The 26553-nt window shown below is 30.1% G+C and overlaps 1 protein-coding gene across 1 annotated transcript; it reads left to right on the top strand.

Moving 5' to 3' along the window:
* The first annotated feature begins 1540 nt into the window (after window positions 1-1540).
* LOC142323342 (putative imidazolonepropionase) lies at window positions 1541-25893 on the top strand. The gene is made up of 8 exons (XM_075362841.1): window positions 1541-1775; window positions 3984-4155; window positions 13380-13515; window positions 13595-13736; window positions 15677-15902; window positions 17097-17315; window positions 19320-19480; window positions 25122-25893. Exons 1-8 carry the CDS (start codon window positions 1642-1644, stop codon window positions 25210-25212), a joined length of 1281 nt encoding a protein of 426 aa, XP_075218956.1. The 5' UTR covers window positions 1541-1641; the 3' UTR covers window positions 25213-25893.
* Window positions 25894-26553: the final 660 nt, after the last annotated feature.

Raw genomic sequence — 26553 nt, 5'->3', positions numbered from 1 at the left:
TGCTAGTGCTTGTGTAGAAAGAATCATCCAAGCAATACTTGTGTAGAAAGAATCATCAACAGGATGAAGCACGTATGGAGTGATGAGAAATAAGACTGCAGTCACCAATGATTAAAGCTGAAGTTTTAGTTTATTTCAATATCTTCATGTCATATAATGAATTTCAAATTTTCTGGAGAAAGATATAAGAGCCAAGCAGCTTCTTGACTGTACAAAATCAGAAAAGAAATGTAAATTTGTATCCAAGAAATAATTTAAATTGAAGTAGGCAGTGACAAAAGCTGTTATATGAAGAGTTTGATTTTCAGAAGTTGTTATAAATGTTAAAAACAGTAGAATTTTCCCCTTTTAGTTAAGTAAAATTGAAATACAAGACATAAGAAATAAACTTAATATTACTTATTTTAATTTTTTATTGCATTGTAAACATTTAAAACTTTTAGGTTTTTTTGTAGCAGTACAAGAAGGAATTGTATTTATTTAGTAGCCTATCAAGTAGTATACAAAATTTAATATTAATCCCATAGTTTCTTATTCGACAGTTCTTTGTCATAACATATGCCTAATTACTAACTTATTAGATTCACAGATAAACTAGTCAAAACTCAAAAGGGATGTGATAATTACCTTGATACCAATATATTAATGTAAATATTGGTATAATCTATTTTTAATATTACCACCAATTAGAAAAAAAAAAACAACAGGAAATACATTAGTTGAAATTATTGCTGATAGCAGTATCCTTATTCATTTTTTATTAGTTAGATAAAAGCATTTGAGACAGATCTTGAATTAGGACATGGGTCCGGTTGACCAGAAAAAGAAAGTTGGCAACACTAGCTATTAATTAGGTCCAAAAGCCCGTTAATATGTTTTTGCTAAAGACTTTTGTAAATTAATTTTTCTGAGACAAATTTTTGTGGGAATCTGTTTTATACCCTTGGATTTCGTAACATTATATTTATGAAGAGACAAGAGAATGTTATGACATTTTTTGCAAGAAGACTGGCATCGGTCGGTCGGTAATTTACTTGCATGTGCTACACCTAATCGCGTTTTGTTTGCCTTAAACCAGTTTTTTATTAAATTATGTTTGCCCATTGTTATTCCCGTCTAAGGCTATAATACATTTAATTTCTTAGTATTGAATGAAACGATCTGTGAATTCTCTAGAACTTTAATAAAAAAATAAATAAAAATTTAATTCTATCATAGTGAGAATTTTATTTGTAAGCCTAGCCTATTTAAGGAGTCGAACTTGGGATTTTAGAACATTGGACGGCATCTGTACCGTCTGAATTATAGATACTAACCGGTGTTCCTTATGAACTTTACCCGAATTCTGTACATTTAAGGAAGTGACAAAAAAATTTAAATAATAATTGTGGCGTATAACTTGTAAAAGAATGTGGTATGTAGATTAGGCCACTAACATTTCCATTTTTATTTCTGTTTTATTCATTTGACACTCAAGTTTATATACTTTTGAAAGGATGATATGATGATGTTCACCTTCGGTTCAATCTTCAAGGTTAAAAACACGAATTTTATTACGGCGCTTGTTTGATACGGTGCCCAGTTGGAGGATAGGTTTAACTACAGTCGTATTTTTTGTCTGTGCCGTATTTCTTTAAAAATATGCTTCTGTTAATTCACTCCGCTAAACAGATTGTAACTGTTACTAACAGTAACAAGTTAATGTTACGTGGCTTAGAACAACGTAAGTTAGAAGTACTTGAACATCCAAATGGAGTAGCAGTTGTCGTAAATGAGTAAGAAATAAATAAATATGTATTTTCTATTTGTATAAGTTATGTAACTGTAAAACCTTGTACAGTGATAAGAATAATCTTTTTTGGTAAATATTACTACATGAAGGTATACACGCATCATACAGTAAAATGAAATGCATACAGTATAAAGAAGAGCTGATTCAGACAGCTGGGTTATGTGCGTATCAGGCGAAAAAATACTTTAGTTGAACAATTTAGAGTATTGAAATATAAATATTGATATATATATATATCACATACGCCCACTTACACATTTTCTTTTAATTGTAAATTTAACAATTATATAAGGAGATTAAGATAATTTTTTATGTAGTTAAAAAAATTTAAATTATGTCTGATAGTAGTTCGTTAATGAGGTTTTATTTGCTATTTATAAAATTTGAAATTTTTACTTTTTGTCCGAGAGTGTCCTTTTCTACTAACAGTTTTGAACGCAATCTTTTTTAATTGAATTTAACGATTGAGCTCTACAACGAAATTGAATTAATGAAGTAAAAATTAAAGTCAAAATGTAATTGTACTTCGTAATTATGAAATGCTTAGTCAGTACTAAAAATGCTCTTATTGTGTTAACAGTATTAGTGTTTTCTCGGACGATGAAAATTACTGCCTGATGACTGTCGAAGTTATTTTCCCTGCATTCCCATATTTTTTTAATATTTTGTCTGTTACTTTTCAGTTTTTGATAGAAATAATGTATCCAATAGAAAAGTAAAATATAAGTTTGTCGAAAACGATCGTAAGATTAAGTCTCGGGGACAATCATTAAAAGTATAGTAGATTGTGAAAGAATGAATTATATAACGCTTAGTCCGTTGAAGAGAATTGAAATTGATGTGACGTCAGGATTAGTTGCGTCGTGAGTGGAGGAGAGATTTGTTCAGCGGCAGCGGTGGCTACGCGGCAACTTTCTTTTGCCCCGTCGTAAAGAAGCCAGCAACTACCATTAAAAAACGAAAAATTGATATATATCATTCCAGATTTACATTTTATAGCTAGGAACCTTAGTGCAAAAATTGGAAAATACAATTTTGCTGAAAGTTTGTCACTAAACGGAAATTAACAGACTCGGTGCCAAAACATAAATTTAATTTAGGATCTTACTTCATTTGGTTAATTGTGATTTTTAAGAGTTAATCCAATTTTTTGTAAGCAAATTAATAAAAATATTTTAGAAGCGTTAGGTTGGTCAAGTAATTATTGATAAATAAATATACTCTTTACTGCATACTCCTTGCAAATACACGACCTTACATTATTATTCATTTTTTCTATAGCATTTGAAGAAATGATTAAAATAAACTTTCAAAATTTCTTGAAAAACATAACCTATTGGGAAACTTTCAGAATGGTCTTAAGAAATGTTTTTTCTAGGGTGTGATATATAATTCAAATTACCAGAAGAGCTGCTTATATAGATGGTTAAAAAAATACTCTACCAACCACAGATAGCTGAAATTTAATTTGTTTATCTTTTACAGTACCAGTACTTTGTTGATGAGTTTTTAAATAATATAATTAAAAAAACCCTGAATTTCTGTTTGTGTTTAAATTGTGTACTTTGTTAAACTGCTCTGATCAAGGTTTTTACCGTGGGATTCCTTGATCTGCCCACTCAAAAACTGGTACAGTTCTTTTTCATTATGTTATATTATATCTAACCATTCCATATGTGATCTATATAATGTATAATTCATTAATATGAATAAAATAATGGAAGGCTTAAAAATAAACTACAGTACTCATTTTTCAATGTAAAAGTTATAAAAATAAACTTTATCCACATTTAAGTAAGATGCACCTTTATGTTAATGCTCTAGTTAACCTTCTTCAAAAATTTATCGTTGAGTGAAAACTAGCTTGGATACAGCAAAGTGATTTTGGAGCTTTTATCTTAAAAAAGTGTACTGTAGTCAGTTTTTAAAACTTTTTTATTTATTTTTTTTTTTAATCCCAGAAGTATTGAACAGGGTAAATTCAAGTGGTCAGAAAATTCTATCGCAGATAGGTTTTCACTCAATTTAGGTTTTTGTATGAGAAATTCTAATATATGTATATATTTATGTTTACCAGTTATCTTGGTGATCAAACTTGTAATTTTTGAATTATGGTTCATTATTCTGGCTATATATCCTTTTCTTAAAATAATTTCTTTAAACAGTTTTTGACAAAAACTATAATTTTTAGGAATGGTGTGGTAGCTGATATTGGGTTAAACAAGGATATATTTAAACGGTACAAAGATAACAATTTTGAACAGGTTATTGATGCTTCTGAGATGTGTGTGCTTCCTGGATTTGTAGATGCACATACTCATCCTGTATGGACTGGTGATAGAGTTCATGAATTTGCTATGAAAGTAAGTACACTTTTTGTTTAATAAAAAGAAAATTTGTTGAAACAAATGTCTTATGATCATAGTTAGGTTTGTGGAAATAATTTCAATGCAGATTGCAATTGAACAGGCGATGTATCACTTTCAGATTTAAATTCTTAAGTTTTAAAGTTGCTCATTTACTTCCTTTTTTAAAATGAGGAAATCGATAATTCATTGTAAAAAAATTAAACTAAAGTTATGAACGTGAGAGTTCTCTTTTCAATTCTGAAAAGAATCTGTAACATTTACTGTCAGTAGTAATTTTGCCAGCTAGTAGAGGTCCTGTTTGTTGGTTGCAGAATCTGTATATGCTATTTTATATTCTAATAACTGAAAAATTGAACTATGTTACCTGATGAGAGCAGTAATAGCAGCAGCTGAAAATTATTTTCAGAATTGACAGAATACTTAAATGCCAGTAAGATATTTAGATTGTATTTGTTTATTTTTTTTTCTAATAAATATTATAACTTATTTTATGAATATTACCTTATTTTAAAAATTAAATTTTTAGTATTTCAAAAGGGCCATATGAGTTTTCAGTTATGATGATTTATGTCGTACAAACAGTATTTTGATTAACACTCATTTTAATTTCAAAATTTAATAGAAATAAAAACATAAACATACATATTTTAATTGATCGTTTATGTTAATGCTATATTCAAATATTTAATGTGATAACATAACACACTATTTTTTTTTTTAATTGAAATGTTTAAAAAACTTTTATGGTTATAAATGATGAATTCATAATTTAAGAATAATAAAACATTTACTTCTAAAAAATTATTTTTTAACTATCTGACAAATCAAACTTAGTGTAACTGTATTAAAAAAACCTAATTTCTAACAATTATGTATACGAGTATATGTACTTGTAAAATTTGAAAAATGTTTTTTGATTAAAATGAAAAAAAAATTGTTTTTAGTAATCTGTGAATAATGATTAATAAGTAAATTGTAATTATGTCTAATAATTAGAAAAATGTTTAATTTAAAAAAAAAATTATTTACATCTAATATAGATTAATTTAAAATATTTTTTTTCTGTCTTCAGTCATTTGACTGGTTTAATGCAGCTCTCCAAGATTCGCTTTCTAGTGCCAGTCGTTTCATTTTGGTATACTCCCTACATCCTACATCCCTAACAATTTGTTTTACATACTCCAAGCGTTGCCTGCCTGCACAATTTTTTTCTTCTACCTGTCCCTCCAATTAAAATATAGCATGAAGTAAAAACTACATAATAGATGTTTACACAAATTTTATTAATTAATAAGATCAGAAAAGCAATTTTCCTACCTAAATTTCATGAACTGACTATCAGAAAAATTGAAAAATGGATAATAACAATATAATTAACATTAATACTGCACAAATTTCAAATAAAAAACATTATTTATTGCTGCTTTGTCATTTTTGTCTTGAGCAGTTCTATCATAACTTGGATGGTCCGTATAAAACTGTTATACTGATGAACAAACCTCTTTACTAAGTCTTTAAAAAAACCAATAAAAACAAAGCTGGTACACAATTTGGAATTAATTAATACTACTAGTGACATGATGATGACATATAATGCTAACATTTAAAAAAACATGACTATGAAAGTAGAAGGAACACAAATTGATTTCTTCTGTTTTCAATTGAAATTCATCATTTTGTCCTGAATTCAATTTCTTTAATGCTGAATAAATCTGAATTATCATTTTCATTGAACTAATTATACTCATATTTTAGCTGTATGATTATACCATTACTTTTTTATTTACTCTGTTACTATTATTAACACCAATACTATTAAAAATACTTGTATTGATAAAAATGTCAAAATTTAATTTAAATAAACCTATCTTTTACTTTTTTTATACCTTAAGGTTTCCATTTTCTACAACCTTTCTTAAGTATCACAGAGGACTTCACTAGTTTAGTAGAAAGGTGGTAGCTGCAGTTGAAAATGTTATGCTGAAAGAAAAAAAACACTCATTTAAATAAAATGCATTTTGGTTTATCATTCAGAATTATATGTTTTTTACAGTTTATTTTAATTATAATAATGGTAACTGTAAAACAATTTATACATTTTGCAATCTAGGGGGAACCTACCAATGAAACTTGGGTGGAAATTATGAGTAAAGTGTGGTCTGAATTTGAAAAAGTATATTTTTTAAAAATTTGAAAGTTTACTAACTAATTTTAAGCAGTTGCATTTCATCCAGATTCTGTTTTAAAATTCTAGATTTTATTATTCCTTCTGTAACCCTGGTATTCTCTTTTTTCTTTTTTTTTTACCAAAGTACAAGCTAAAAAGATGTTCTGTAAAGTATTAAGAAAATTGTTAAATCTGTCAAGAAAGTTAATAATAATAAAAGATTCTTAACTTCTTGATTAAATTTTTATTGATTCTGTATTGAGAAAAAAATCTTTACCTGTCACATATTTTTACTAATATACGATGCTTTTTCTTCTACTAAAAATTGATTTGTTATCAGCTGTGTATTGATATCATACCATCTGTGTAATCTTTTGGAATAAGATCTAGTAAGGGCAATTTTTTTTAGCCTCCTACACATAAGGTATTTTTTTAACCCTGCGGTACACGTGTTTATCCCTGTTACCTAAGTAACCGCCTTGCAGCATTTACACCACATTCCATGATTTTATGTTTTTATTTTAAGAAACTGTGGGGAGTGGTTGTATATAATGAAGTTAAGAACTCTGTTTACAAAATAAATCTATTGCAATCTACATGTTCAGTATGTTGTAAATTACAAACCTTTATTTTATAAAATACAAAGAATTTTTATTATTAAAACAATTTTTTATGTTCGAAATATTAATGCGTAGAGTTAAAACAATCATTATCAAAGCTTGCTTTGTTATTTATAATTACTTAAAATGAATGAATGTAAATACATTTTCAAACAAACTGAATTAAACATTTATAATACTTTATAAAATTAAATACTTATAAATAAAAAAATGATACGTGACTAGTTAATTTCAGATTATACTGATATTAGCAACTGGTTACAACAAAAAGGCAATAAAAAAATTAAACTAAATATAAATATATGTAAGAATTATCATAACAACTGTCATATAACGAAAAATAATTCTTAAAAAATAATTGCTTAAGAAAAAATATTATAAAACAAACATTCATAAGTTACACTCACATTACATCCTGCTTGGTTGTATACAATAGTACCCTAATAATTATAAACATAATCTATTTGGCCTTCTCTATGAATCATGAGACCTTGCCGTCGGTGAGGGGGCTTGTGTGCTCAGTGATACAGAGTAGCTGGACCGAAGGTGCAACCATATCAGAGAGGTATCTGTTGAGAGCCAGACGGAATGATTCCAGAAGTGAATGATTCCTGAAAGAGGGCAGCAGCTCTTTCAGTAGTTGTTACGGGCGTGAGTCAGGAAGACTTAAACGGCCATATCAACATCACTCAGAGGACTGAGTACTGCGCAGCTGAAAGTAATGGAAAACTACAGCTGCTTTTTTTCCAAGAAAATGTGGCTCTCTGCATTTTCATATAGCAATGATGGAGGCGACTTCCTTGGTAAAATATTTCGGAGGTAAACTAGTCCCTCGTTTGGATCTCCGGGTGGGGACTACTAAGGAGGGGATCACCAGAAAATTAAAAAATAACATTCTACGAGTCGGAGTGTGGAATGTTAGAAGTTTAAAAAAGGTTGGTAGGCTGAAAAATTTAAAAAGAGAAATGGATAGGATAAATGAGGATGTAGTAGGAATTAGTGAGGTTCGGTGGGAAAAAGAGGAAGGCGACTTTTGGTCAGGTGATTTTAGAATAATAAACTCAGCTTCAAATAATGGGCAGGCAGGAATAGGTTTCATAATGACAAGAAGATAGAGAAGAGAGTAGAATATTTCAAAACGCATAGCGACAGAATCATTGTAATAATGGTAAAATCAAAACCTAAAGCGACAACGATTGTTAACGTCTATATGTCTACAAGCGCCCATGATGATGATGAGGTAGAGTGTGTATACAAAGAGATTGATGAAGCAATTAAACACGTGAAAGGAGATAATAGTTGGAGATTGGAATGCAAGCATTGTAAAAGGCAAGGAAGGAAATATTGTAGGTGAATACGGGCTGGGCAAAAGGAATGAAAGAGGGGACAGACTTATAGAGTTTTGTACGAAGTATAATTTAGTAATTGCCAACATCCAATTTAAAAATCATAATAGAAGAATATACACTTGGAAAAAGCCAGGCGATACTGCAAGGTATCAGATAGATTATATCATGGTTAAGCAAAGATTTAGGAATCAACTCGTTGACTGCAAAACTTACCCTGGAGCAGACATTGATAGCGACCATAATTTGGTGATAATGAAATGTAGATTGGGGTTTAAAAACCTGAAGAAAAGGTGTCAGATGAATCGGTGGAATTTAGAGAAGCTTGAGGAAGAGGAGGTAAAGAATATTTTTGAGGTGGATATCGCAAGAGGTCTGAGTAAAAAAGATAAGGTAGAAAATGTAGAAGAAGAATGGGAGAATGTTAAAAAGGAAATTATTAAATCAGCAGAAGCGAACTTAGGCGGAACAAGGAGAACTGGTAGAAAACCTTGGGTATCAGACAATATATTGCAGCTGATGGATGAACGTAGAAAATATAAGAATGCTAGTGATGAAGAAATTAAAAGGAACTATCGACAATTAAGAAATGCTATAAACAGGAAGTGCAAACTAGCGAAAGAAGAGTGGATTAAAGAAAAGTGTTCAGAAGTGGAAAGAGAAATGAACATTGTTAAAATAGACGGAGCATACAGGAAAGTTAAGGAAAATTTTGGGGTACATAAATTAAAATCTAATAATGTGTTAAACAAAGATGGTACACCAATATATAATACGAAAGGTAAAGTCGATAGATGGGTGGAATATATTGAAGAGTTATACGGAGCAAATGAATTAGAAAATGGTGTTACAGAGGAAGAAGAGGATGTTGAGGAGGATGAAATGGGAGAAACAATACTGAGATCTGAATTTAAGAGAATATTAAAAGATTTAAATGGCAGAAAGGCTCTTGGAATAGATGGAATACCTGTAGAATTATTGCACAGTGCAGGTGAGGAAGCGATTGATAGATTATACAAGCTGGTGTGTAATATTTATGAAAAAGAGGAAGTTCCGTCAGACTTCAAAAAAAGTGTTATAGTCATGATACCAAAGAAAGCAGGGGCAGATAAATGTGAAGAATACAGAACAATTAGTTTAACTAGTCATGCATCAAAAATCTTAACTAGAACTCTATACAGAAGAATTGAGAGGAGAGTGGAAGAAGTGTTAGGAGAAGACCAATTTGGTTTCAGGAAAAGTATAGGAACAAGGGAAGCAATTTTAGGCGTCAGATTAATAGTAGAAGGAAGATTAAAGAAAAACAAACCAACATACTTGGCGTTTATAGACCTAGAAAAGGCACCCGATAACGTAGACTGGAATAAAATGTTCAGAATTTAAAAAAAATTAGGGTTCAAATACAGAGATAGAAGAACAATTGCTAACATGTACAGGAATCAAACAGCAACAGTAATAATTGAAGAACATAAGAAAGAAGCCGTAATAAGAAAGGGAGTCTGACAAGGATGTTTCCTTTCCCCGTTACTTTTGAATCTTTACATGGAACTAGCAGTTAATGATGTTAAAGAAAAATTTAGATTCGGAGTAACAGTACAAGGTGAAAAGATAAAGATGCTACGATTTGCTGATGATATAGTAATTCTAGCCGAGAGTAAAAAGGATTTAGAAGAAACAATGAACGGCATAGATGAAGTCCTACGCAAGAACTGTCGCATGAAAATAAACAAGAACAAAACAAAAGTAATGAAATGTAGTAGAAATAACAAAGATGGACCACTGAATGTGAAAATAGGAGGAGAAAAGATTATGGAGGTAGAAGAATTTTGTTATTTGGGAAGTAGAATTACTAAAGATGGACGAAGCAGGAGCGATATAATATGCCGAATAGCACAAGCTAAACGAGCCTTCAGTAAGAAATATAATTTGTTTACATTAAAAATTAATTTAAATGTCAGGAAAAGATTTTTGAAAGTGTATGTTTGGAGTGTCGCTTTATATGGAAGTGAAACTTGGACGATCGGAGTATCTGAGAAGAAAAGATTAGAAGCTTTTGAAATGTGGTGCTATAGGAGAATGTTAAAAATCAGATGGGTGGATAAAGTGACAAATGAAGAGGTATTGCGGCAAATAGATGAAGAAAGAAGCATTTGGAAAAATATAGTTAAAAGAAGAGACAGACTTATAGGCCACATATTAAGGCATCCTGGAATAGTCGCTCTAGTATTGGAAGGACAGGTAGAAGGAAAAAATTGTGTAGGCAGGCCACGTTTGGAATAAATAAAACAAATTGTTAGGGATGTAGGGGGTATACTAAAATGAAACGACTAGCACTAGATAGGAAATCTTGGAGAGCTGCATCAAACCAGTCAAATGACTGAAGACAAAAAAAAAAATCTATTTTATTATTTTCAGTGTTTATTATGAAAATAACTGTAACAGTTTTCTTCACAATCCACTTGAAGTGACTTCTTTGTGCAGTCATTACATTTCACTTCTCGCCGACTGTTATTTTGCAAACATTGTTGTTGCATTTGTTGCACTTGATGCCAGTTTGGGATACTTTTATGAGAACCACAAATACAACAAATTTCCTGGGCGTATTTTTATCGGTTCAGTCTCGTTATTTTCACAATATTTTTCTAAAAATTCTGATACTTCTTTAGGTAATTTTGTTAGTTTTGCTCATGATTGAAGGTGCTCTTTCATTAGTTGTAGGGCCAATTTTTTTAGAAGTTCCTGCCTACAGTTATTAAATAAATTCCTACAGGTATTTTTTGGATGGTTCAAGAAAAATATTTTTTGAGCATTTATGCCAGCAATATCAAGTTCTCTATAGAATATTGCCATCGGCCATCTCCTACTTAATTTAGCAGTAGTAAACAGACAGCACATTTGATCCACTGTATTGACGCCTTCCTTTGTTTTGTTATAATCAATAAATATGTCTGGTTTTCCTGAGTCAGCATCTAATTTATCATCATGCATGGTTGAAAGAATTACCACTGCCTTTTTTTTCTTGGTTACGTAAGAAACCAGTGTGAAATCATCTTGAAAACCAAATACTGACATCCCAATTTTCCGATATTTGTTAGAATTGAGAAACTGGGGAGGAATCTTTTTTTTATTTGCTTTCATAGTACCTACTAATGTCAGTCCCTTTTCAAGAAGATATTTTGATATGGATAGCTGGTATAATAATTATCAGTGGTAATCTTCCTGTTCGAATTCTTGATAGGGACCATTAATCTTTTTGTGACGTCTATTGGTTTGTAAGATACTGCATAACAACCTTCATTCTGCTTACCGCAGTAAATCTCCAGATTCCATGTGTAGAAAGATTTGATGTCACACATTGCATAAATTTTAATCCTATAATTTGTAGGTTTGTTAGGTATGTATTGTATAAACTAACAACAGCCTTGGAAAGGGACCAGTATATCCTCTACAGTAACAAATTCCCCCAAACTATAATATTTTTTGCAGTTTTCAAGAAAATGTTCATGAGATTCACGAATGGCTGCCAGTTTATCAATTTGTTTACTTTGTTTTCTAGTTTGTATGTCATCGAAATGTAATGACTGGAGTAAAAATAAAAATCTGTTCCAACTCATCGCAGCACGAAGTAAAATCATGCCGGTACTGTCAGTAGCCCACAGCTCATGAAAATCAGTGCGCCTGGATTTTTTTGTTGATATTAAGAAAAGGGCTCTTAATAAAGCTAAAGTTTCAGCACTACCATAAACTTACAATCTCTTTCTCATCTTTAAGCCTCAGTGTCGATCGCCTTTATCTGAGTGTATTTATTTGTATATTCAACAACTTTGTCAATACATTCAGGAGAAATAAATTTGAAAAATGTAGCTTTTTCAGTTTTGACTTTTCTGCTATTTCAAGTTGGCCCAGGAAATGCCTTAACAATATTCTTATTTTTTGTTTTTGATGGAAGAGCCACGTGATTATTTACCCATATAGTTTCTAGATCTTTACCTAAAAATACCTGGAAATTTTTCTGATTGGTTGAAGGTTGATTACCCTCCTTTTCTACCAGTGATTGCTATTATAATTATTATCGCTATTATAATTATGTTCTTTAATCTTCCTCAGTAGCATAGTTGAGATCATTTGTGTCATCAAAAACTTCTTGGTTTTCTTCAGCTAACTCTTTCAGAATGCGATCGATATCATAATCGGTGCAATAACGATGATCTCGATTCCTAAAAAAAGAATGGAAGTAACTAACAACCTTGAAAAAAGGATTAGAAAGAAAACAAGAATCAGAGAGGAATAAAAAATAATAATTCAACAGAATAAACTCTTGAACAAGTAAAATTCGTAGCGGTAATGAAGGAATTTAAAATAATATCTGAAGAAATGAAACTGTTAAACACAAAATTTTAAAGAGATAGACAGGAATTAACAAACTAGTATAAGAAAATAAGGAAAGAGAATGAAGGCACTAGGTAAAAACAAGATGGAATTTTACTTACATGACTGCTCATGTAGCTGTGTAAACACTGCTGGTCAGGAGTGCATAGATCACATTCATTTACTTCACTTCCCTCTTGACAAGTATATTCCTCACAGCTTCTGTTCTAGCGCATTATGATGGCTAATTGCATAACTAGCCTGAAAGATGAGTGCATAAAACCTAAAAACTATTTGCATCGTATTTTAACTAATATGTGGTGTAAACACTGCATATGCGTGTACTGCAGGGTTAAAATGAAATTTAATATAATTCTTACCAGCAGCTATTCATAATTTGTTATTCTGCAAATAGTGAATGGTTTCCATTTATTAATTAGATGCCACTGTAAGCTTTGAAATAATTAAGTTACAATATAACCTATGAATAAATTAATTAAGTTAATGTAGGGTGGAGTTAGCTTCATCGTCAAAAATATGTGCTTAAATATTGATATAACACAGGGAAGTAAGTTTGTATTTTTATTTACATTTGGAATTATTATACAATATAGAGATTAAGATAATTATGAATCTACCACTTAGAATGTAGGTTGTTTTGTTTACTTAAATACTTGATAGTTCATTTTTATTATATGTAAATAATTTCTTTTTCAGCTAGAAGGAAAGAGTTATATGGAAATACATGAAGCTGGTGGAGGTATCTTTTATACTGTGGAGCATACAAAAAATGCCTCTGATGATGAGTTATATACAAGTTTAGAAAAACGTATTATGAAAATGTTAAGAGCAGGTATGTTATCAGATTTAGTACATCATGCATTTATTATTTTGTAATCCAGTTACCTGTACAATCCTCCTTTTTTTTACAGGTACCACACTTGTTGAATGTAAATCTGGGTATGGATTAGAAAAAGAAGAAGAGATAAGGCTTCTAAAAATTCTGACTAAAGCCAAAAGAAGTTTGCCAATTGAAATAAGTATAACATACTGTGGTGCTCATGCTATCCCTCGGTAAGAGAATATAATTTAAATGTAGTTATCATCATAATTCTCTTCTCTGTTTTTATATAGTGATGTATTCATAGAAAGAGTCATCCTAAAGGACATATTAGACAGACCATGACCCAGAACACCGACTGAAAGAAGTGCAAAAATTTACAGTGGTGACATCAGCTCCCCAGTTTGGTGCATCTAATTGGATCATTATCATGGCTGTGTTCAGCATTTGATTGAAGCAGTAGGAAGCGTATCTTATTAAATAATAGCAGAGAACAAAAGTTTCAAGTTTAAATATAATTATTTCATAATTTGTGGTCTGAAAAAATTAGTTTCAGTATGCAGCCTATAATAATTCCTGTCCATGTCTCCTCAATCTCTTACTGATACAATGTGTATCTGGCTATTTGTGTACACATATTATATGCTGTGTAATGATCAAACTACTATGTTTTACAGTGATTTATTTATTGTGTATGTGTTATACTGTTGATGTTATATCACTCATTTCAAATAACTATATATTTTTTTATTTCTACAGTTGTGATATTTAGGTGAAATTGCAGAGGTTCCCTGCAATTTCAAAAGAAGAAAATACATTTTATAGGCTTTCCTCTGTTTGAGCATACAAAAGATGTAACTTTTGTGTTAAAACAGAACAAATGTGTTTCTTTGTTAACTGGAGTGCACCACACTTTGTATCGGATCAATAAATTGAATTATCACTCTAAGCTCCCTCACTGAATTTTGATCTATGCTGTTAATAGCTTCTTCTGCTCTTGATATTATTTGAGTAAATAGCTCATCAGCCATTCTTCAGTAAATTCAGAAAATATAAAAAATACATTTTCTTCTTGAAAAAATTTAGAGCTGCAGTTTGTAAAAGCAAAATTCTTATAATGGAAGTACAATACAATACAATTGATAACCACTAGAATTTTGGCAGGAGCTCTATCACTAGTTTTCAGCTACAAATGTCCAGTGCATAGAGAATTAACTTACTGCATTATCTGTGAACTTTTATGTGCAAAAATATGAATATCTATTGTGCTAAATAGGATTTCAAAATTAAAATTATGTAAGTCTGTCCAGTTACACACTCTTTCTTAGTTTTTTGTGTGGAAAATCAACATTTTATTTGGATGTTTTTTTATAATTAGAAAAAAACAAAAGTAATATATTTTCTTTACATAAAAATTATAATTTTAATTTTTTTGCAATTATTTGATTTTAAAATAAATTTCACAATCAATTTGTTATAAATAAATATTTAAAATCATAGTGTGTGGTTATTTAAGTTTTATTTCAGTAAAAGACAAGCCAAGTCATTTTGATCCTCTTCTTTCCAGTTGAATGCAAAAAATACACTACGCTAGCCTTATGAGTTTGCTGTCAATGTTATCTATTTTCTAACTTTATTTTTTGTAACTACTGGTTTTCAATACGTTATAGTATTTAAGGTGTATCTTTTTACATAATACCCAATTTTATGTAGAAAGTTAAACTGTTTCATAATTTTACTGTTTTATTGAGTATTGGTGATAGCATTTTAGTGATTTTTGGTTATTATTTTTGACATAAAATTGGCACAGTCATCTTATTTAAATTTTAAACAGTAAATTTAGGGAAAAAATTAATGTACAGAAAAAATGTACAAAAATTTTATACAGGAAATTATTGATTTAAATAATTAAATGTTCCTTTCTAAGAAATTACAGATGTTCCTTAACCATTATTAGGTTGTAAGGAACGCAGCAAAAGTATTAGTTAATTTACCATTAAATTATTGTATTGGCCAATCTTTTCGTAGAAATATAATGAGATAATTTTGCAATATTATCTAATTATTACATGAATTTGAAATTTTTGACTCATTATTTTTCATTTTTTAAACGATAGATGCTTTTTGTATCTTTCTTGTCAATATTTTGTTTTCAGTATTAGTATATTTTCAGAGGAAAGACCAGCGATGAAGCTACTGATTCTATTATTAATGATCAGATACCAGCTATTAAAGAATTAATGTCAAAAAATGAAATTGAAGTTGATAATATTGATGTTTTTTGTGATAAAGGAATTTTTGATGTCAAACAGACTTATAATATACTAAAAGCTGGCAGTGAGATTGGATTAGCAATTAATTTCCATGGAGATGAACTGCACCCCATGAAAAGTGCAGAGGTAAGATTAATTAACTTTTATAGTAACATGATATGATAGCTTGAAAATGTTTTTGCTACTCTTTTCTATTCATAAAATAAACATCCTCTTTAATAATATTTGAAATAAATAATATCCCTGTTAATTAATATTTAAAAGTTAATTTTTTCCCATGTTTTCTACATAAGTTATCTGCTTGTACTAGTCATGAGATAGAGCAAAAGTAATATTCCAGTCCTGATCTGGGAATTGAATCTCTGGTATATCAGTTGATTGCTCTACTGACTGATACAGTTAGTCACTTTTACTTTTAAAGGATAAGTATTTTCCGAAAGTAGTGTTTTTTTTCAAATGTAAAATAATATTTTTACCAATATTAAGTAATATTCTTACTGTTTACTTGTTATTTCAATATTTTTTTTTACATTAATAGTTAAGAAACTTAAATAATTCTTCTAACTAACTCACCACTGCTAAATGTGTTCATTTAAGGCTTTTATCTTTGTGAAAAAGTAATATAAACAAATTTGTTGGAATTTTTATTATATATATATACCTTAGTAATTCTAAAAATATCCTCCCAAAATATTCTATGCAGCATTTTGTGACAAAATCATTAATACCCATGGTGGCTTGTACTCAAATACAAATTATATCTCAAAAGTTAAATTTACGTGTTGAATTATTTTTGGAAAGAAAATTTTAGTCATTTAAACTTGAACAGAATATTGATTTAAAACTACTGAACATTATCAAAATGGATATATGAGTATTGAGTTGTCTGATCAAACCAGATTATTTTGAATAAACTGGATTAGTGTTTGAAGTTCAGCCTTTTTTTGCTGTTGTTATCACAGGATCTTTAATTCAGAAGCTTCTTTCAGCTTCTAAATTGTTTTTCTTTATGAACTGCTTTTTATTTAATTTTTTGTTGGAATCATAAATTTTTCAATATTCGTAACGGGAAACATACTTAACATACAACATTATTACTGATATGAGGGGCTAGCAGTGGGTTGGTCTGAAACATATTTACTTTTTTATTTTTTTTTTGTAAAAGATGTACTAATTATTTGAAACTTTTCTATTTGTCAGATACAGACCACAGTTACCACTAAATTACTTTGTTTTATTTTAAGTGTATTAAAGAAGGAAATATCTTATTTTTAGTAATTCCAGTCTGTTAATGATAACAATTTTTTAATTTTTTTTAAGATGGGAGCTGAGATAGGAGCACTAGCTATTAGTCACTTAGAAGAAGTAAGTGATGATGGTATTAATTCAATGTCTAAAAACAACACTGTTGCTGTACTTCTACCTTCAACTGTTCATACATTACGCATTAATCCACCGCCCGCAAGAAAGTTTATCAATGCAAATGTTGCTGTTGCTCTTGGTTCTGATTTTAACCCAAATGCTTTCTCCTACAGCATGGTAAGTGAATAGGTTTGTTATTTTACGTGGGCAGTTCGGAAAGTAACTTCCATTTGGTTATAAATAAAAAATCTGCATAGATAAAAATATTTTATTATATACAACTTAAAACTAAAGCTATTAAAAATTTTCGAACATAGTCACTAGTTAAATTTAAGCATCTATCATAACGTTTCACTAATTTGCAAATACCTTCTTCATAAAATTCAGCCGCCTGGGTACCTAGCCAACCTTTCATGACATGTTGAAGTCCATTGTCATCATGGAAGTGCTGCGATGTAAGCCATTTGATGCAAGTTTACTATGAAACCTTAAAGAAACTTAGATGAGCAATTCAGAACAAACGTCACAGTATGCTGTCATTCGGTGTTGGTTTTTGCATGACAATGCTCCTCCTCACAGTGCTCGAAGAACTCAAGAACTTCTAAATCAATTCTAATGGGACATTTCTGATCATCCCCCTTACAGCCTGGACCTGGCACCAAGTGATTTTAATCTCTTCACTCAAATGAAGAAAATTGCTTGTGTCGCAGCACTTTGATGATGATGACACATCAAAATGCCATGAAAGGCTACCCTGGCAGCTAAATTTTATGAAGAAGGTGTTTGTAAATTAGTGAAATGCTATGACAAATGATTGAATTTAAATGGTAGTTATGTTGAAAAAAAGTTAAAAGCTGTAGTTTTAAGTTGTATATAATAAAATATTTTTATCTATGTAGGTTTTTATTTATAGCCAAACGGAGGTTACTTTCTGAACTGCTCTCATATTATTTCTTTTTCTTATGTTTTGTTTATTTCCCATTGTGCTGTAAGCATTTATTTATATTCCCATTTAAAGTATTAGCTTATCTCTTGAGCTCTTCAAAAAGTCAGAACAACTTTGCAAGATATAAAATTGTGATGCCAGCGCCATCATTATTGGTTGTTGTTTATAAATTAAAAAAAAAAAATCAGGCTGCTGATAAATTAAAAATTCGAACTTATTCATTTGTTAATAGTATATTCTACATTTGCTAAAAAAAATACATATTCCTAAAAAGTACCAACATCCACTTCTATTTAACAATGGCAGAACAGTTTTTATGTTCACATCACAATATGAGAAAGGTGAAAGTGCCTTATTATGTTTCCGTTGCCAATTTTAAAAAAATTATCAACCCATTTAAAACATCTTCCCACCAGTTCATTTAAAATAAAATTAAAAATATCTTTTATAGAACAACCAACATCAATTTTTGAATGAGAATTTAATTAATGATAATAACTACAGAAAATATGATTTTCTGTATTTTTAATGTATAAAACTAATATTTACTCAAATATATTTATTAATGCCTTTTAAACTGAATTTTTACTCTGATTTTACTGATGCATTTTCTTGTTCGCCTTATTTATTATTATAATTCTGCATATTTATTATTTTTAGTTTTTAATTTTGTTGTTTTGTTTATATCTAGGCTGCTTTGATCAAGGTTTTACCATGGTGTCCCTTGACATGTCCAGGTAAATGCTAGGGAATTTACTTTTTTTTTATCCATGGATTACAATATATATATTTATTTGTGTTTAATCTGAATAAAATATTGATTTTATTCAAGGAGTATGTAATTAAAGTACAGTTTGACACTGTAGCTACATATGGAACTGTTGTCAGTTCCAAATTATTTTCATCAAGTTCAAATTTTTGTTTTTGATAAAATTTTATATTATTTTTAAAATTATTAAACGTTATAAACAACACGGTTATTCTCCTGAGGAACTTTTAGAGGTAATTAGTACTACCATCTTCATTGATATTTTTGGTAACATTGTTGTAAATGATATCCATATTTAAAAGGTTTAAAAACTGCATCAGTGTTGATAATTTTTTTTTACTGAAATGCTTGTTTCTTTTATAAGTCATGTTTTTTTTTACTTACATTTTTTTCTTACTGATATATTCATAAATACCGTTATTACTGTTATTCTCTATAAATAACTGTTATTGTAATCTCTTTTCAGCCTTTGATAATGAATTTAGCTTGTATTTACTTTGGGATGAGTATGGCAGAAGCACTGACTGCTTCTACCCTTAATGCAGCTGCATCTCTTAACAAGTCATCAACTCATGGGAGCATTGAGATCTCTAAACATGCTGATTTTGTCATTATAGAAGCTCCTAGGTAAGAAAAAATATTAAAATAGTGCTAAAAGCCAGTTAATAAAAGAAAAAAATTAGAATGTACATATAGGCTACACAGATTTCTTTTTAACTGATTATGATTGCCAACTTGTACTACTTATTTATATATCTGTACATACTTACTGCATCACTAAATATTTATTTTTTACATAATCAACCATCAAAGGGAAGCTGTCCCTAGTATCATTTAATATTTCTTGGTGAAATTTCTGTTTATTAAACATGATTTCACATTATGAATTTATCCTTACCTTACATCGTTTTATTTTCCGGTGTGTCATAATGGCGCTGAGGATTGACACTTGCCTTCATAAAGGTTGATAGTTTGAGGTCAGGCCAGATCAGTTGTGTTATAATGTTGCCAGCTCCTTGATACTGTCTCATAATCATGATTCTGTAGATAAAATATGATTAGCATTTCCTGGCCTTGTGATCCATGGGCTATAACATGCTACTGGTACTCTCACTTCATAAGCAGGCAGCCTATGAGTACCAATTAAATAAGATGTATGGAGGCTTTTGGAATAATTAATGAATCAGTCAGTAAGTTCTGTTTTCTAATTTGATGAAACCATTGATTGTAAGGAATGCCATCTACCATCCTGTTAACAAATCTGTTCTTATTTTTCTTTTTCCTGTTAAGTCTCCAGTAATTACCTTTCAGATATTACTTCAGAGGATGAATGAGGATGATACATATGAGTGTAGATGAAGTTTATTCTTGTACAGTCTCAGTTCGACCATTCCTGAGATGTGTGGTTAATTGAAACCCAACCACCAAATAACACCAGAACAAATTTGTTCTGCCCTGAATTTTTGTTACTGTGCAAAATAAAGAAGATTTTTCTAGTAAAACTTTAAACCAAGTCAATTTTTATGATCTTCTCTGGTGATAGGTTGAGTCTTAAAATTTGATATTTGATTGATAGGTTTTATGAGTAATTAATATTAGTTTCCCTTTAAAATTTCATTAAAATCATTTTCAGTGTTGTGTATAGTGGGTAAAGAGCTAACTCAAATAGATCCTTATTTTAAAAAAATGGTTGGAAAATATGTTATTTCTATGTATGTTAAGTGAAGGGACCAAGAAGCTAGAGTCCTAGGGCCAGTCTGATCTGAACCTCTTTTATGCTACTAAGGCTTTTGCATGTTCTTGAAGGCAGAGCATGTTTTGAAAATATGGTAATATTTTTGTGAATTTAAAGTGTGCTAGGTGACCTGTTAAGCAGTGGATTTGTATTTCTTTAGTCACTCTCTAGGGTTTTATTTGTGTGTAATGATAGAACATATTTTGTCAAAGAATATTTCAAAAATTGCAATAACTTATTTTAATTTTTCCCCGCTTTAATTACGGAAGGGATTTCCTAGAGTTTCCACTTTTTGATCCACTATCCAGATCCAAAGAATGAGATCTGATGATGTATTCTGAAAATATGATTTTTTAAATTTATATTTTCATATATCAATATTAATATTATAATGAGGTTTCAGGGTGGGTGAAATTAGGGAGAATTATGAGTGATAGAATTAACATATAGAATATTTTATTAAGAAAGAAGTAATTTTTTTAATAATGAAAGTATTTTTCAGATCAGTTCAGTGATTCCTGAGAGTGCCCCAGACAAAAAAACTATAGTGCATAAAATTTTAGATAGAGACATATCTCATCAATGAGATGTCATAAAAATTGTGTAATTAAGTTCAAAGTTTTAATTAATTAATGTGCAATACCTGTAATAGTAGGATTCATAATGAACAAGAAGATAGGGAAGAGAGTGAGTATTTCAAAACACATAGCGATAGAATCATTGTAATAAGGATAAAATCAAAGCCTAAACCGACAACGATTGTTAACGTCTATATGACTACAAGCGCCCATGATGATGATGAGGTAGAGTGTGTATATGAAGAGATTGATGAAGCAATTAAACATGTAAAAGGAGATGAAAATTTAATAATAGTTGGAGATTGGAATGCAAGCATTGGAAAAGGCAAGGAAGGAAATATAGTGGGTGAATACGGGCTGGGCAAAAGGAATGAAAGAGGGGACCGACTTATAGAGTTTTGCACGAAGTATAATTTAGTAATTGCCGACACCCAATTTAAATATCATAATAGAAGAATATACACTTGGAAAAAGCCAGGCGATACTGCAAGGTATCAGATAGATTATATCATGGTTAAGCAAAGATTTAGAAATCAACTCGTTGACTGCAAAACTTACCCTGGAGCAGACATTGATAGCGACCATAATTTGGTGATAATGAAATGTAGATTGGGGTTTAAAAACCTGAAGAAAAGGTGTCAGATGAATCGGTGGAATTTAGAGAAGCTTGAGGAAGAGGAGGTAAAGAAGATTTTTGAGGAGGACATCGCAAGAGGTCTGAGTAAAAAAGATAAGGTAGAAAATGTAGAAGAAGAATGGGAGAATGTTAAAAAGGAAATTCTTAAATCACCAGAAGCAAACTTAGGCGGAATAAAGAGAACATTGGTAAAATAGACGGAGCATACAGGAAAGTTAAGGAAAACTTTGGGGTACATAAATTAAAATCTAATAATGTGTTAAACAAAGATGGTACACCAATATATAATACGAAAGGTAAAGTCGATAGATGGGTGGAATATATTGAAGAGTTATACGGAGCAAATGAATTAGAAAATGGTGTTATAGAGGAAGAAGAGGAAGTTGAGGAGGATGAAATGGGAGAAACAATACTGAGATCTGAATTTAAAAGAGCATTAAAAGATTTAAATGGCAGAAAGGCTTCTGGAATAGACGGAATACCTGTAGAATTACTGCGCAGTGCAGGTGAGGAGGCGATTGATATATTATACAAACTGATGTGTAATATTTATGAAAAAGGGGAATTTCCGTCAGACTTCAAAAAAAGTGTTATAGTCATGATACCAAAGAAAGCAGGGGCAGATAAATGTGAAGAATACAGAACAATTAGTTTAACTAGTCATGCATCAAAAATATTAACTAGAATTCTATACAGAAGAATTGAGAGGAGAGTGGAAGAAGTGTTAGGAGAAGACCAATTTGGTTTCAGGAAAAGTATAGGAACAAGGGAAGCAATTTTAGGCGTCAGATTAATAGTAGAAGGAAGATTAAAGAAAAACAAACCAACATACTTGGCGTTTATAGACCTAGAAAAGGCATTCGATAACGTAGACTGGAATAAAATGTTCAGCATTTTAAAAAAATTAGGGTTCAAATACAGAGATAGAAGAACAATTGCTAACATGTACAGGAACCAAACGGCAACAGTAATAATTGAAGAACATAAGAAGCCGTAATAAGAAAGGGAGTCCGACAAGGATGTTTCCTTTCCCCGTTACTTTTGAATCTTTACATGGAACTAGCAGTTAATGATGTTAAAGAAAAATTTAGATTCGGAGTAACAGTACAAGGTGAAAAGATAAAGATGCTACGATTTGCTGATGATATAGTAATTCTAGCCGAGAGTAAAAAGGATTTAGAAGAAACAATGAACGGCATAGATGAAGTCCTACGCAAGAACTGTCGCATGAAAATAAACAAGAACAAAACAAAAGTAATGAAATGTAGTAGAAATAACAAAGATGGACCACTGAATGTGAAAATAGGAGGAGAAAAGATTATGGAGGTAGAAGAATTTTGTTATTTGGGAAGTAGAATTACTAAAGATGGACGAAGCAGGAGCGATATAATATGCCGAATAGCACAAGCTAAACGAGCCTTCAGTAAGAAATATAATTTGTTTACATTAAAAATTAATTTAAATGTCAGGAAAAGATTTTTGAAAGTGTATGTTTGGAGTGTCGCTTTATATGGAAGTGAAACTTGGACGATCGGAGTATCTGAGAAGAAAAGATTAGAAGCTTTTGAAATGTGGTGCTATAGGAGAATGTTAAAAATCAGATGGGTGGATAAAGTGACAAATGAAGAGGTATTGCGGCAAATAGATGAAGAAAGAAGCATTTGGAAAAATATAGTTAAAAGAAGAGACAGACTTATAGGCCACATATTAAGGCATCCTGGAATAGTCGCTCTAGTATTGGAAGGACAGGTAGAAGGAAAAAAGTGTGTAGGCAGGCCATGTTTGGAATATGTAAAACAAATTGTTAGGGATGTAGGATGTAGAGGGTATACTGAAATGAAACGACTAGCACTAGATAGGGAATCTTGGAGAGCTGCATCAAACCAGTCAAATGACTGAAGACAAAAAAAACCTGTAATAATAATAATAATCTTGCCACTTTTCTAAATGTTAATTATTAAACAATAATCACTCTATTTTATGCAATTTATAATCAAAACATTATCCTTTAGAACACATATTTACATATATTTTTTAGAATGTTAGCAAAATTTCAGTTAGGTTGGTTCTTGGGTGCATAAATTTAAGAAATTTTTAAATACTGATTCTAAGGCACATAGTGGAATGGTTCAAACTGTGTTATCTGTGTTCTAAAATTAAAGTAAAAAAACTGTAAAAAAACTTTGGAGGTTTTTCCATAAATAGGAGTGGATTATTGAAAAAAGTGACAAGAATCCTTTTAACTTTTTAGAAGAGGCAGAATGTACTGATTGGTAGGGGAAGTAGACTGATGTTGGTCATTACTTGCACCCACAATGATTGTCGTTTTCATTATGCTGTGATACACACTAGATCAAAGTAACTTACCTAAATATCTGATAATAATTAATGAATTGGGAAAAAATAGGATAATTCTGAAATAAGAATTAGTAAAGCAAAGTATTAATGGAATGAATAAAATGCATAGTTATTATTATTGTATTAAGGCATCTAATTGCTATGTTTTATCAGATGTAAGGATAGTATTTACAGTGAAAATCAAAAAGTTATTTCAAAAGATTTCCAGCACATAATGAAACTAAAACCAGCACAAAAATGATCAAATCATTTAAAACTTTTTATAGTTCAAGACATCATCAAAGGCATTTTTAATTGATGTTATGTTCTATTCTGTTGATGACTTCCTTTCCTCATAAAACTAGTTTAGTTTGATTAGATACTAATTATTATTAAATACTAATAAATGGCAACAATGTGTAGTGAAACTGCTATGTTTAATTTTGATGATCTACAGTAACTAGTTTATTAATGTATCATTGACCATTAACATTTATCCTCTCTTCGCATGCTTCAATATTTCTTGGTGCAATTCCATGAAACGTTCCAAATGTGTAGAATCATTAGGTAATAAAGGTATAAGTAAGTTTTACTGCCTTGCCAATAATCTGTATCGAAAGTTAATAGAGATATATTTATTAATAAAATTACACATTTACTTTCAAGAGAAAAAAATTCCATTAGTAACTGAAAACCCAAAAATTAAGTTGATCTTTTCTTGAATAAATGGGTATTTCTTCTTTATCCATTATTGTTTGTTAGGAATATTCTCTTCTCTGCTAACACAGTTTTTAGTAGGATTTTCTTTCTATATATCATTATTTTATCATATTGTATGCTATTTGTATTATTTCATCAAAAACCTATCATGATGTAGTACTTATTTTTCAGCAGCTTCAGTTCAATGAAAAACAGTACATGTGAAGTACATTATATATATATATTTTTTTTTTAAATTTATTTTATCACTTTTTGTTGTAGGTGGGAACATGTTATATATCAGTTTGGATGTCATGCAGATTTAATTAAATTTGTTATTATAAAGGGTAAGATTGTATATCAAAAACCTTAATTGAAATGAACTTATTTTTAAAAATGTATAAGCAACTTTATTTAAACAAATAAACGTAGTTCATGCAAATTGGCCATTTCTTCTGTTCAGTAACTATTCTTCTTAGTGGCAATGTTGTAACTTAAGTTGTTGCTTGAGATAAGTTTTAATTTTATGTTATGTTTTTCATTTTATGTAGAAAAATTAAATTGTGTAATGTAATTGTGATAACCTGCTTAGAAATATGGTTATTCCACATAATTATTTTAAGTAAATTAATATTTTATCTTTAAAAAAATGAGTTGACTTCACTATTTAGTGAATGTGTGTTATATATTAGTGTTAAATTCAGGAAGAAAAATATAATTTGTAATCTTTTATTCTAGTAAAATAAAACGATGTTACTTTTTAAAACATTTGCATTGTTACTCTATAAAATAGAGATACAGATACCACCACCCACTGTGCATCTGTTTCTGTCACCAAAGTTTATCTTGTGTCATTGTTCAGACATTGATATTAACCTGTCTGTTGGGCAAATAACAATTTGTAATGCTGTCTACAAACTCATTCTCGAGTTAGATATTATAAATAGTGAAATGACTACGGTAGTGCTATTCATGACAAGAGAAGTACAGAAGTGTTTAAATGACTAATTAAAGGAAATATTTGTTGTTATACTGTGTGTTGTAAGAATAAAATATTTTAAATTAGATGTAGATATTTAATTAAGTTTTTTCTACATGTGGAAATATGCCTTCACCCATGCACATGCACACACACACACACACACACACACACACACACACACACACACACACACACACACACATACACACATATATATATATATATATATATATATATATACATATACACACACACACACACACACACACACACACACCCATGGACACCTGTAGATATGATGACAGCTAAACAGGGTGTCCATAATAAAACCATGATATGGGTGCTTTTTTACCACTGTGTTAAAAATAATTTCTGTTTTAAGATCTTTGAATTGTTAAATTTTAAAATTCATAGAACCTTCTTTTTTCAAAAATAAAACAAAAATATCACTATCATTAAATAGCTCATATAGTGGTGTTTAATGGTTGCTGTATGTGAAATAGGCCAATGTTATGGTTTGGGGAAATTGATTTCTCAGATCACCTGTGTCTAGGAAACAGCAAGTGTGTTGGATGCAGCTGTTGTTCCTGTGCTAGAACAAGTTTACTTATCGTGTTTTTCCTATTTTTTATTTATTCCTTTATCTTTTTGCCTCCATAGAAAAGGTAAATGTCTTATTGCATATACTAATTCTTTTTAAAAATAATGTATACAGGTTATAAAATGATCATC

The sequence above is a fragment of the Lycorma delicatula genome, chromosome 4 (genome assembly GCF_047948215.1).
Source record: "Lycorma delicatula isolate Av1 chromosome 4, ASM4794821v1, whole genome shotgun sequence".
Taxonomy (NCBI): Eukaryota; Metazoa; Arthropoda; class Insecta; order Hemiptera; family Fulgoridae; genus Lycorma; species Lycorma delicatula.
The sequence above is the reverse complement of the archived record's forward strand: the minus strand, read 5'-3'. Positions and strand labels throughout refer to the sequence as shown.